This window comes from Cryptotermes secundus, unplaced genomic scaffold (assembly GCF_002891405.2).
Source record: "Cryptotermes secundus unplaced genomic scaffold, Csec_1.0 scaffold17, whole genome shotgun sequence".
In the NCBI taxonomy this organism is placed as follows: domain Eukaryota; kingdom Metazoa; phylum Arthropoda; class Insecta; order Blattodea; family Kalotermitidae; genus Cryptotermes; species Cryptotermes secundus.
This window is the reverse complement of record NW_019729207.1, coordinates 1,115,743-1,128,638: the sequence shown is the minus strand read 5'-3', so window position 1 is coordinate 1,128,638 and position 12,896 is coordinate 1,115,743. Positions and strand designations below refer to the sequence as shown.

The window sequence follows — 12,896 nt, the reverse complement described above, 5'->3', positions numbered from 1 at the left end:
CATTCCACCCACTCTTGAGTCACAAATAAAAACACAGGTAAAGCTATCCCTGTAACTGGCTGTGGAGGCCCATAGGGTTGTGAGACGTCAAGGCTCCAACACTTTCTAGACAATCGGCTCACAGACGGCGGTGAGGTTAAGTAAAGCTATCCCTGTAATAGGCCGTGGAGGCCCATAGGATTGTAGACATCGAGGCTCCACATTTTCTAGACAATCGGCTCACAGATGGTGGTGAGGTTAAGTAAAGCTATCCCTGTAACATGCCGTGGAAGGCCACAGGGTTGTGAGACGTCAAGGCTCCAACACTTTCTAGACAATCGGCTCACTGGTGGTGAAGTTTAGTAAAGCTATCCCTGTAACATGCCGTGGAAGGCCACAGGGTTGTGAGACGTCAAGGCTCCAACACTTTCTAGACAATCGGCTCACTGGTGGTGAAGTTTAGTAAAGCTATCCCTGTAACATGCCGTGGAAGGCCACAGGGTTGTGAGACGTCAAGGCTCCAACACTTTCTAGACAATCGGCTCACTGGTGGTGAAGTTTAGTAAAGCTATCCCTGTAATAGGCCTTGGAGGCCCATAAGGTTGTGAGACGTCGAGGCTTCCACATTTTCTAGACAATAGGCTCACTGGTGGTGAGGTTAAGTAAAGCTATCCCTGTAACATGCCGTGGAAGGCCACAGGGTTGTGAGACGTCGAGCCTCCTATATTTTCTAGACAACCGGCTCACAGATGGCGGTGAGGTTGTCAGCCTTACGTGCCGGCCGCCCTTTACCCTTATTTATTAGGAGCTGAGTCGACACCAGCGCCACAGTGCGGAGTGAAGGAAACCTTCCGACGCGTTTGGCTTCTGTCGCGCTTCTTGTTTTCGTGCCAAGCCTGAAAATGGAGCTGCTAGTTGCAACGTGCAGCTCAAGCCCCCCGGTGCGTCCGGTCTTCACGGCCAGCGGTGATTTGCTACAGCCGCTTAGCAAAGCGGTCAGACCACAAACCGATTCGCAACTGAAACAGAATCCCTCCGTTATGACGTGCGGGCCCCCTACTGCCAGCTTGCAACGCATATTGTAATAACAGGGGGGGAGGTGGGCACTGCCCCCCACAAGAACACAGGGGAAAGTCACGGCGACAATGCAACCTTGGGCTCCATGCTGAAAAATAACAGACTATGTTCTCTTGGTAGGCCATTTAACCATTTGCAGCCTGAAATTAATATATGTAACATCTCAAAATTGAGTTCCTACTTTCTTACAGAGATGTTTCTTTGGTGATATTGTCACGTGATTGACTACAAATGGGGTTTGGATTTGTAATCGGATTTATTACACTCGTAAGTACAAATAACTACGACAGTCTGAGTTACACACTCTAAAAAACTACAGCACACATAGTCTTCTCAGTCTCCACCAGCCGTTGCTTGGCACCGGCTTCAACGGTGGAGGTTCCCCTCTCCTCTGAATTCCCGAACGATCCCCGGCCTCAGGTACCAGATTCTCACAATAGGTAAAACCCTGGGGGTACGGACCGCGTGGAAAAAACGCCGTTCCTGTTGCAGCGAAATTGTTGCGCAGCGATTGCATGACATATTCCGTTCTTGCGTGCGCAACCATTGGCATGGACTACGCAGAAAATGCCATTCCTCTGTTATGGGTCGCTGCCTAGCAACGGCCGGTTGTTGCGATTCCCCAAATCTTGCTTTCAGCGAATATTCCATGATGTGTGTGCGCGTGCGTGCGTGCGCACACGGATGCGCAATACAAGTCTTCGACGTAAATTCACAAATTGTATTACTTTTAAAAACCCCAGCTGGTCCTTCTTTCATTAACTGGACATATTAAATAAAAAAAATGTAAAATGGTGCACTGTGTGTCCTGCGAGGTCTTGCGCATTTCGTTGACAGGAGAGCCGGTGGGCAATGCGTGTGGCCGACCAACAGTAGCCCTGACTTCCCAGAAGAGTAACCCGGCCGGCCCGCTGTGCCTGCTTCATAAGCGAAACTTGTGCCACACAGGATATCCGCCCTCACCTCGTCGTGACGGGACACACAGCGGCATGCAGGCTGGTTCACCTGGATCACGCAAACAGCACCTGCGTTCTTAGCTCCTAGATCAGGCAAACAGTAACGGCTTTCTTAGATCCTAGATCAGGCAAAGAGTTACTTGGTTCTTAGTTCCTAGATCAGGCAAATAGTAACCGGGTTCCTAGTTCCTAGATCAGGCAAAGAGTAACCGGGTTCTTAGCTCCTAGATCAGGCAAACAATTACTTGGTTCTTAGCTCCTAGATCAGGCTAACAGTAACTGGGTTCTTAGCTCCTATATCAGGCAAACAGTCACTGGGTTCTTAGCTCCTAGATCAGGCAAACCGTCACTGGGTTCTTAGCGTCTACATCAGGCAAACAGTAACTAAGTTCTTAGCTCTCAGATCAGCCAAACACCATCTGGGTTCTAGGCACCTAGCTCAGGCAAACGGCAATTGAGTCCTTGGCCCCAGATCAGAATTACAGTAACTGGGCTCTTAGCTCCTACACCAGGCAAAGAATAACTGGGTTCACAGCATCTAAAACAGGTTAACATAACTGCAAAAGCATTTCAGTTTAGAAATCACATTTACTGGTACCAAGGATACGTTCGGCATTTTGTTAGGAACTGATTTCAAGAAGTGGAACGGGGTGGTGGTCTTCATAAAAGTAAAAAGTCACCACATCGACCATAAAGTCGTCTGTTGTTTCTATGCTTAATATCACGCCATTTAGAGTGTGGGAAAGGAGGTATGGCTCCCATCATTCGTAACCTCGGCACTAGATTGAGGGATCATGACCGCAGTCTCCGAATAAGCCCCCTGTACATACTGGATCCAAGGATCATTGGGACCCCAGGGCTCGTCTGGATACAGTGTACCTGACACCGTGTAGTCTGGGAGAAGTTCCCCGACGTTCCGAAGGAAAGTCTTGCCCCACATATCCAGAGTCACAGAGATCCAAGCAAGCAACAATCACTGCTCGGCTTACTCTTCGACCTTGACGATGGAGGCAGTACGTTACTCCGAAACGTCGGTAAATTTCTACCAGGTTAAAAGGTGTCACTACCAGAAGACACTACGCTTTACAGCCACCGACATCAGAACTTCAAATGCAACATTAATAAGGTACACACGTTCTCAGTATTCAGAGAACACTGCATTATTCATGTCGTCATGACAACAGCAGATAACAGAGACAGCCAGAAGGAACAGAATGACGCAGGACATGACATATGGACACAAACGAAGCGCCTACATTATTAGAGAACCAGATGTTGGGTCGCCGTACGTCAGCCCGTGTATTATGTCAGAGGTTTTAATTACAGTTCATGGATTGCTTGATGTCCACAGAAAACACAATGTCACCCACAACGCTGAACAACAGATGACAAGTGAGACCCGATGTCGCCATGGCTAAAGCACTGTGTGGCCTCAGCACGCGAAACTAAACGGGCCCATCTGCCGTCACAACACTCGGCAGCTAGCAACCTGGCGTAGACACATCACAGGCGGTACTTGGTTCCAACCCAGATTGCGATACCGGCTATGTTGACTCGGGGTTTTCGTAGTTCTCCTCGGTCTCGCAGGCAAATTCCAGGACAGTACCTCCATCACGCAATGAGCACTTCTTCCAAATACTTTCTGATTCCTCAACCATCCTACCATTCGACACTATATTGTCTTAGCTACTGAAAGCACACAGCATCAAGTGAAGTTTTATTTGCGCTTAATTCTAAAAGAAAATTTTCACTGCTCCGCGGGCCGGATAATAATGTTTCACTGACCGTAGTTTGCCAACCCCAGAGGTGGACTATTTTCTATGTAGCGCCCAACGGCGCGATATGAGGGACAAATTTGGAAGGAACTAGTAGAAGTCGGGTCGTGGCCTATTCGAGATACTACCCCTGCATCTGTTGGTAAGGAAGAGGGGGCCCGAAACATTTCAGTAAGGAAAGCCCGTATATTGCCGAGATTCAAAACGAGCATATCCCAAATACAGTCTACAGCGTTACCTCCACGTCACCCCCTCCCCCAGTAATACGATGTAAATATGTCCATGGTTTATGCTAACCGTCTTACAGTGTATACACTTTTCCACCTTATTCTTCGTACATGTTTCAGTACTAATGTGCCATCCTCAGGTGTCTTTATGCACGTTAAACTACTGTACTGCATGCCATGATGTCTTCATTCTAAAATGACTAAAATCTGTATTCGTCATATAGGACGATGAATTCTAAATAATAAAACTTTTCATGATTCTTCCTACGTCGCACTCAAACACGCGAATTACGCCAATCCTCTTTTATGTGAGCATTCTTCCTACATATATTTGTGTATCGTGTTCTGTGTTGTGTTTTGCTCCTGTTACTGCATGCGTTGTACTGCTGGATTTGTGTGTGTGTGCTGTCTTCATTTTGGTTGTGTTATGATGTTGTGGGGGTAGGAGGTGAAGTGTTGTTATGCTGTTCTGTGTAAATAGTGTGTAATTCGTGAAATACTGGGTTATATATTTCTTTATTTATATTGTTCATATGTGTGTTTTCTTTGTCGTTCTGTATATACGATAGTTTTCCAATGTGTTCAAGTATTTCCCTTTCTTATTTGTTGCTATGTAAACAGCTTTAAAACGACAAATGGCAGTCCTAATGTTACCAATAATTTTCTGTCCTACTGTACAAATGACGCCCCATTAAGATAAGAGCAAAAAGGATACATCGACCATGATGATGGAGTCGATAATTTCTCCGAAACATTGTTCTTTAACTCAGCACTGCCACATTTGATACTTCGTGAATCTTACATAACATACGCGTTCATCAGTCGTATTGGACGGTGTTGACGCTGTTTAGTTAGGAAATGAAACAGCAAGACTCTGAATTTTGACGTAAGCTTACCCGACTTGGTTACACATGGCTTACTTTGCTCAGTCGTGGCGCGAAGCTCCAAATTCGCCATGAAATTAGAGAGACCCTGTGTGTTCCACATTTTAAGTTTTCCATTGGCGAATTCATTGTAAAACAAACAAACTGGTAGATTCTAAAGGGTTCTGGCGGTGGTGTATAGCACTCAAACTTACTGGGTTTTCGGACTTTGTTCGTAATCCGGTATTCTAGAGGCTACAAAAACACAACGTTTCGGAAACTGAACTATTAAAACTGCGGAAAACACCAGGATTTCCTAATTTCGTAGCGAATTCAGGGCTTCGTACCACGAAATGAAAGTGTGTCACGAAACTGGGGAAGGTTCAAGCTATGAATGCCGTGAAGCCGTTCCCGCTCACGGACCTCGGGGCTGGGAGAGACAAAACAGTCCGCGCTACATATCGAATCTTACCTGACGCTTGTAGGGACTGTCATTAGAAACGACTCTAAACACGCGAGACAACAAACAATTAAGAAATATGGATCAAATGTACTTCGGTAGGTTTCTATAAGAACCGGTTTCGGACGAATTAGGGCAGTGGGAGGTCTGATTTGCATAGACGGAGCCGAGAAGCCACACAGTGCACAGTGACGCAGGTGTCCGGCTGCAAACAGTACTGTCTGCACTCAACCAAGTCCCAGACCGTGTTTTTATTTCTGTTTGCATTCTTCTAACGACGTGGTCTGTAGCCCAGACTTCACAGCATTGAATGGTGGGGGTGATTAGTGAATGAATTGAAAAGGATAGGAACTTAAGTTACTATCCACAGATACTTGTCCGGAGAGACTGAGGAAAACCATGGAATAAAAGATAAATAATTGATGTTTGTGATAAACACATCTGGAACACAAATACACTGTGGCCAGAATGCAGAGTTCAGTTCGTACCTAACAGGAAACACATTACGTCTCGGCTACAAAGCCCAACCGGTTAATGCAGTTTAGGGAAATAATCGCTGTTTATTGTGAGAACCATACGGAACACACAAATACACTGTGTGGGCACAATGCAGAGTTCAGTTCGTACCTCACAGGAAACACATTACGTCTCCGCTACAAAGTCCAACCGGTTAATGCTGTTTAGGAAAACAGTCGCTGTTTACTGTGAGATCCATACGGAACACACAGGTACACTGTGTGGGCACAATGCAGAGTTCAGTTCGTACCTCACAGGAAACATATTACGTCTCCGCTGCAAAGTCCAACCGGTTAATGCTGTTTAGGGAAACAGTCGCTGTTTACTGTGAGATCCATATGGAACACATAAATACACTGTGTGAGCAGAATGCAGAGTTCAGTTCGTACCTCACAGGAAACACATTACGTCTCCGCTGCAAAGTCCAAGCGGTTAATGCTGTTTAGGGAAACAATCGCTGTTTATTGTGAGATCCATACGGAACACATAAATACACTCTGTGGGCAGAATGCAATGTTTCATTTAGTACGTCTAAGCGGATGGTATATATAGTAAACACTAAGCTTCAATGGATTAATATTATCCTTCTACCTCGCCTCGGTCTTCAAGGTGGACTTTTCCTCAGAAATTATGCACATCTTCAGCCACTCGTATCCTCCCAGATTTCACTAACTTCACAAGAGCAGGTAACTTTATAAACCAACCAAGTCCCAGCCCGCTTCGACTTGACTACATCCAAACATTTTCCCTGGCTCAAAACTTACCGGACTTCCTTTTCTCCTCAATGACGAGAGACTTGGACCTTTTGACCCGAAGAGATCTCCTCTTGATGGACCGTAGGAACGATTCTGCAACCGGCAGCTTCATGGCACAAGGGACCTCGCTCTTGTCACTACAGGCCCCTTTACGATCCGGCCACCATTTGCTTACCACGTGCAGCCTGATGTAACGGCGGAGGAGCCACAAAGCTCCTCGCTACGACACTATCAGCGTACAACCGAAACAAGCCCGATATCACAACGGATGATACTCGAATCACATTAATCTTATAATCACGAATGGAAAAATGTTGCAAAGAAAATGCACAGTAACACGAAGGATACTGAAAACCTTTTCCTGAAGGAAAGTGACACTAATTGCAAACAGATCGAAAACACTAATTAAAAATAACGTTCTTTACAGCTACTCTTTAATTGTATATGATTACCGCGTCAATCAGTCACATTAAAATCACAATATATTATGTTATTATTGTCATATATAAACCGTTTGAAATACATAAAAAAAATTAAATTATTTCTATGTCCCTATAGGCAACGGCACGAAAATAACTCTGGATTTTGCAATTCCTAACAACTGGATATCCCAGCGTTTATCGTCACAGGACACAAGAACATTCCCTCATCAGACGTTCTTGCGACACACGTTATCAATCTGCTGGTCTATGAGTGATAAGCTGAAACCAACAGGTAACTCACACACACACACACACACTACCACTGAGCAGAACAGACTTCCACCACGTGCTCACTGCGCGTTCGGTAGAACTGGACCGTACTGCATGCAACCTGCAACAGCTGATGGGTGCCACTGAACCGATCAGAACCAACGGGCAATGGAAGTTGGATGTAAGAGTAGTGGGGGAGGGGAGGGGAGAAGAGGGGCGAACCATTAACCACAACAAGTTAGACATGAATACGCACGCGATGAAATGCGTAAATTGTGCGGATGAAAATGAAGCCGCACATTCTTTATGCCGCTCAGAGTGACCGCGCGGTCTAAGGCATGAACTATCTTCGCTCGCTCACAGACTGCGGTCGTGGGTTCGAAACCCACTCAAGGCATGAATGTTTGCGTCTATTCTGTGGTTTGTGTTGTCTGTCCTGTGTACGTAGATAGCGGTGAGGTTAAGTAAAGCTATCCCTGCAACAGGCCGTGGAGGGCCATAGGGTTGTGAGACGTCGAGGCTCCCCACATTTTCTAGACATTCGGCTCACAGATGGCGGTGAGGTTAAGTAAAGCTATCCCTGTAACAGGCAGTGAAGGCCAATTGGGTTGTGAGACGTCGAGGCTCCCAAATTTTCACGACAATCGGCTCACAGATTGCGGTGAGGCTGTCAGCGCGTCGGCGGCCCTCTAACCCCAGGAAGATTCCTGGTACTCATTTCTGTTAGGTGCTGAAACGGCCCAAGATCCATAGTGCGGCTGGATGATTAAGTCAGTTGAAAAATCCAATGACAATACCGGGAATCGAACCCGCGACCTGCCGGCCTGTAGCATAGTGCCTCAACCAACCATGCACATATTTGTGATTGAAATATGTTTTCCCAATCTGAACATTAAAAAATTGTCCACTACATTTCAGCAAGGGAATTTTGGGGCTAAGGTACACGTAGTGTTTGTACCTCTTTATTGGAACTGCCGAGAAACCTGTCGGAAAATTTTCACTTCATGCATCCTGTTGTGTTATAATATACAATTTATTTATTAAAACCGTCACAACACAACTTGGTACTGACCTTAATATAGTTGTGTTGTGACGGTTTTAATAAAGAAATTGCCGGAAAATTGTTGCAATTATAGTTCCGAACACCACTGCCATCTACCGGCTATATGGAGAACTACCAGGGGATCAAAACAGTACCGCCGCATAGTTTCACTCTCCCTCGTCAGAGTTCTTCCGGCATACACGCGCGTCGCCTAGCGGAATTCGCGTGTATCACTTTGTACGAGACATATTCGTGCTCCCGACATCTCTCTGCGTTCTGCGATCACGCTGCTGAAGGCTTGCAAAGTACTAATTTACCCACAAAACAATCTGTGTGGCTGCTTTCATTCCTGTCAAATCCTGAAGAAGGTTGCACCTTGAATGAATGAATGTATAAGGGATGGGCCTTCTTGGCCCTTGCACCGCGACCACAATGCTCAGGTTTTTACTCCTATTAAGATTGTTGTTGTCTTCTTCCGAATTATGACACCGTGTAGTCGGGTAGGTGAGTGCCAACGTTTCGGAACATTACACCTCGATGTTCACAGCAGAATATGATGCAAGCAGTGAGTTCTAGTAGAGAAGCTGGTACTCATGCATTCACTCATGGAGCTGAGCCCTTCTTGAGAAGCCGCCAGCTATGCTGCTACGCAAGAACTTCACAGCATTTTATGGAACCCGAAGTTTCATTACCGTGTTCACAAGGGCCCTCCACCAATCCCTATCCTGAGCCACATCAATCCAATCCATCCCATCCCATCCCATCATATCTCTCTAAGATCCACTTAAATATTGTCCACCCACCTGCGCCTTGGTCTTCCCAGTGGTCTCCTTCCTTCTGGCTTTTCCACAATATCCTACATGCATTCCTCTTCTCCATTCGTGCTACATACCCTGACCATCTCATCCTCCTTGACTTGATCATTCTAATTATACTTGGAGAAGAGTACAAGTTAATGAAGCTCTTCATTTTGCAGTTTTCTCCAACCTCCTGTCATTTCATCTCTCTTCCATCCAAATATTCTCCTCAACACCATGTTCTCAAACACCCTCAGTCTATGTTCCTCCCTTTATGTCAGAGACCAAGTTTCACACCCATACAGAACCACAGACAAAATTATAGTTTTTCTATATTCTAACTTTATGTTTTTAGATAGCAGACGAGAAGACAAAAGGTTCTGGACTGAATGGTAGCAAGCATTAACCGAGTTCAATCTCTTCTTAATTTCCTCCTGAATTAAGTTTTCATTTCTTATAGCCGTTCCCAAATATCTGGACTGTGACACATTTCAAAACATCTGTTAGCTATCATTATGTCATGATTCTGCCCTGCATTTTGGTGACGAGACAGTAACATGTACTTAATTTTCTCTGTTTACTTCTAGACTAGCCTCCTTACTTGCGTCAATTAAAGTCTGTGTGTTACTCTTTATGGTATCTACATTATTACACAGTATATTCCCATCATCAGCACAGACCAACACCCACCAGATAACACGGTGTCATAACCCGGAACACTGTTACTACTTCGCTCGTGTTCCACGCGAAGAACCCACTTCTCAAGCGCATGAAGATAGGTTAAAAGTAAGTCGCTATCACTTGGACTCAGGGATCGCCCAAATTTGACGCCCCTCGACTGTTTCTTGTGTGGCTATGTGAACAATGTCACGTTACGGTGTGGCGGGAAGCCGTGTAGTTAGGTATAGGCTTGCTGGTGTTTCTCTCCATGTGCGGGTTCTAAGAGTAACTAATCCACGTGACCAGCAAGTAGCAGGGAGCAGCAATATGCTGTTGAACCTCAAGATGGAGACATTACCTTGCTCCCTAACGCCAGTAATATTCTATCACAATACACGAGGACACGTCCCAAAATATAACTATGACAGTTACACACTTCAAACTTCACTGTAACTATAGCACATATAGAGTATTTTCAGTCTGCAGTAGCCGTTGCTTGGTAGCGGTTTCCAAAGGTGTACGTTCGTTCCCCTCCCTCTGGGTTCCCGAACGGTCCTCGGCCTCAGCTACCAGCTTCTCACTTCTCACAAAGTCAAAGTCAAAGTCACATTGCGACTGACGGTCAGTCAGTCAGTAAGTCTTGGTGTCGAGCCCCATCTGAGGCTCATGACCAGATATTAATTATTACAGTTTGACAGTTACTGTTTTATTTTCGTGGAGCGCCCTCTCTGACGAGAGGACGGGTCTGTCTTGTGCATATGCTGCTGGCCCTTGCCAGAGCGATCTTTCTCGGGTCGGAGTCCCTTGGGACTCGCGACCATATTTTACTGTCTCCGATATGAGACGTCCCTTTTCGTCGCTTCCTACGACTCGCAGGGTCACGGTGGAGGTATTCGACCCCGCCTCCACACGGGGGCTACTCGTCCACTTCTCACAAATACTACTAGTGCTCTCTCGTTGTAGAGGAACGTGTCCACAGAACTGTTCCCTAGCAACGGCTGTTGTACTGTCGCCTGTTTAGACATGTGATGAAATGTTAACGTTAATCTTCTTTCCCAGCGTGTAGGTCCAAATGTTAACAGAATGTGGCCTCCTTCCTGAACGCTTTGCAAGCAGGCCGCAACTGGGTCAGTGGCGTCACTCAACTTCACATTCGTCGTGACATGCATTCCTTTACACCAAAGTCGTCTAAACAAATACCTTGAGGGTTATTTGACGACACTGACAGTAGCTGGGCTATACGACGTCGAATAGCAGGGTGAGAACAACCGGAAAGGATTTGGAAGGAAAAGACTCGCGGCTTAATGGAAGTGCTATGCTTGAAGGGCTGACGAACACCGCGACAAAAGTCTGTCAGGACAGCCGGTGTCCTGCCACAGATCCGAACCGAGTTCCTCATGAAAGCAAGGTAACAGCGTCACCGCTAAGCGATCGCTTGTGTTCATTTAGATCCACCGGTGTGCCACGAGAAAATGATACCAAAACTGGATAAAAATGTGTTAGTTTAGAAAGCAGAGACAGCTTCGTATGAGAGAGACACGAGACGTCTTAACGAGCTGAGCAACGATCAGCTTCTCGAGAAGAAATCTACTCTATGGAGTAAGAAAGTTGTGACGTACAAGGTAAAGCTATCCCTTTCAGACTACCTCACGAATAGCAGGAGCCGGGATACCTCAGTCGGTATAGAGGCTGGCTACTGGCCGGACAACCGTGGGGTTACAGTTCGAGTCCCGGTAGGGTCAAGAATGTCGTCCTCTCCACGTCTTCCAGACCGGCTCTGGCATCAATCCAACCGCCTATCCAATGGGTACCGGGGCCTCTTTCTCCGGGGGTAAAGCTGACCACTCACCTCCAGCTAGTGCCGAAATAAAAAAAAAAGTGGGTCTATATATCCACTCCCCCATACGTCTTCATGGCGTAGTACTTAATTAGTTAAGCACAGGGACAACTTTACCTTTTTACGGACAAACATAGGAGCCGGGATACCTCAGTCGGTATAGAGGCTGGCTACTGGCCGGACGACCGTGGGGTTGCAGTTCGAGTCCCGGTAGGGTCAGAATTTTCTCTTCTCCACAGCGTCCAAATTGTCTCTGGGGTCCAACCAACCTCCTACACAATGCGTATCAGGGGCTCTTTCCTAGGGAGTAAAGAGCCCGGGGCGTGAAGCTGACGACTCACCTCCAATTAGTGCCGAGGTCAAGAAAATGTGGATCTATACATCCACTCCCCCATACGCCTTAATGTTGTACTGCTTAATTAGTTAAGCACAGGGACAACTTTACCATTATACCTTGCCCAGCTCACAATGTGCAGAATTACATGTTCTGCTACAAGCAACCCATCCAACACAGGGTTCCGTGCACAGATATTCCCTTGTGAATGAATAAAACCACCCAATCGAACCGGAGAGTTGACGGAGAAGCTAGTGCCAATTACGTTAGGCGTATGACACACACGGGCCTGCCACCCTGTTCAGTCCGTCTGCTTTTCCAGCACAAACACGAAGTATTCAGCAATGTTGTATCGACCAGTCACCTCACTGCAGAACGCTCAGATAAGCTCAATCATTACAGAACCACCAGTGGGGCGTGGCTGGCACCTGCAAGGCGGTATTCTGCGGTATAACGCAAGACTCTGTCCCATCGCTAGAAGCCCGAAGGCCGCGGGCTCGAATCCCGATGAGGTCACTGGATTTTTCAATTGGCCTAATAATGCGGGAGAGCTTCGACGTCTCACAACCCTATGGGCCTCCACGGCCTGTTACATGAACAACTTTACCTTTAGCCTGTACAGGGCGCCTCTAAACAGCCCGTACCAAAACAACTGAAACAGCAGAAATTTAATTTCTTTCTTGAGGATGCAGTTAATAATGAATGTACAAAAAAACGCGAGTCCCTACCGGTAAATAAACAAACTTGCATTCGGGAGGTCGCGGGTTCGAAACTCGGCCAACACACTATTCGGTGACCCAATATGTAAATAACAGTGATACCCTGCACTCCAACTGGACAGACGAATGAATCCAATGGAAGTGAAGTACAAATGGCCATATTAATAAGCGTACTGAATACAGTGCGAAGTAAAGTTGGGGCGCGGG

General features: G+C 46.4%; 1 protein-coding gene across 2 annotated transcripts in view; it reads right to left on the bottom strand.

The window, feature by feature from the left end:
• LOC111865352 (centaurin-gamma-1A) overlaps positions 1-12,896 on the bottom strand; it is a 208,751-nt gene that overhangs the window by 115,425 nt on the left and 80,430 nt on the right. The window contains exon 1 of one of the 2 annotated variants that reach the window (XM_023853295.2): positions 6,618-7,430. The exons of the other annotated variant lie outside the window; for it this stretch is intronic. Within the exon in view, the coding sequence (XP_023709063.1) occupies positions 6,618-6,720 (103 nt within the window). The 5' untranslated portion in view covers positions 6,721-7,430. Of the gene's footprint in view, positions 1-6,617; positions 7,431-12,896 lie in introns of those variants that run through there. 2 annotated transcript variants of the gene reach the window in all.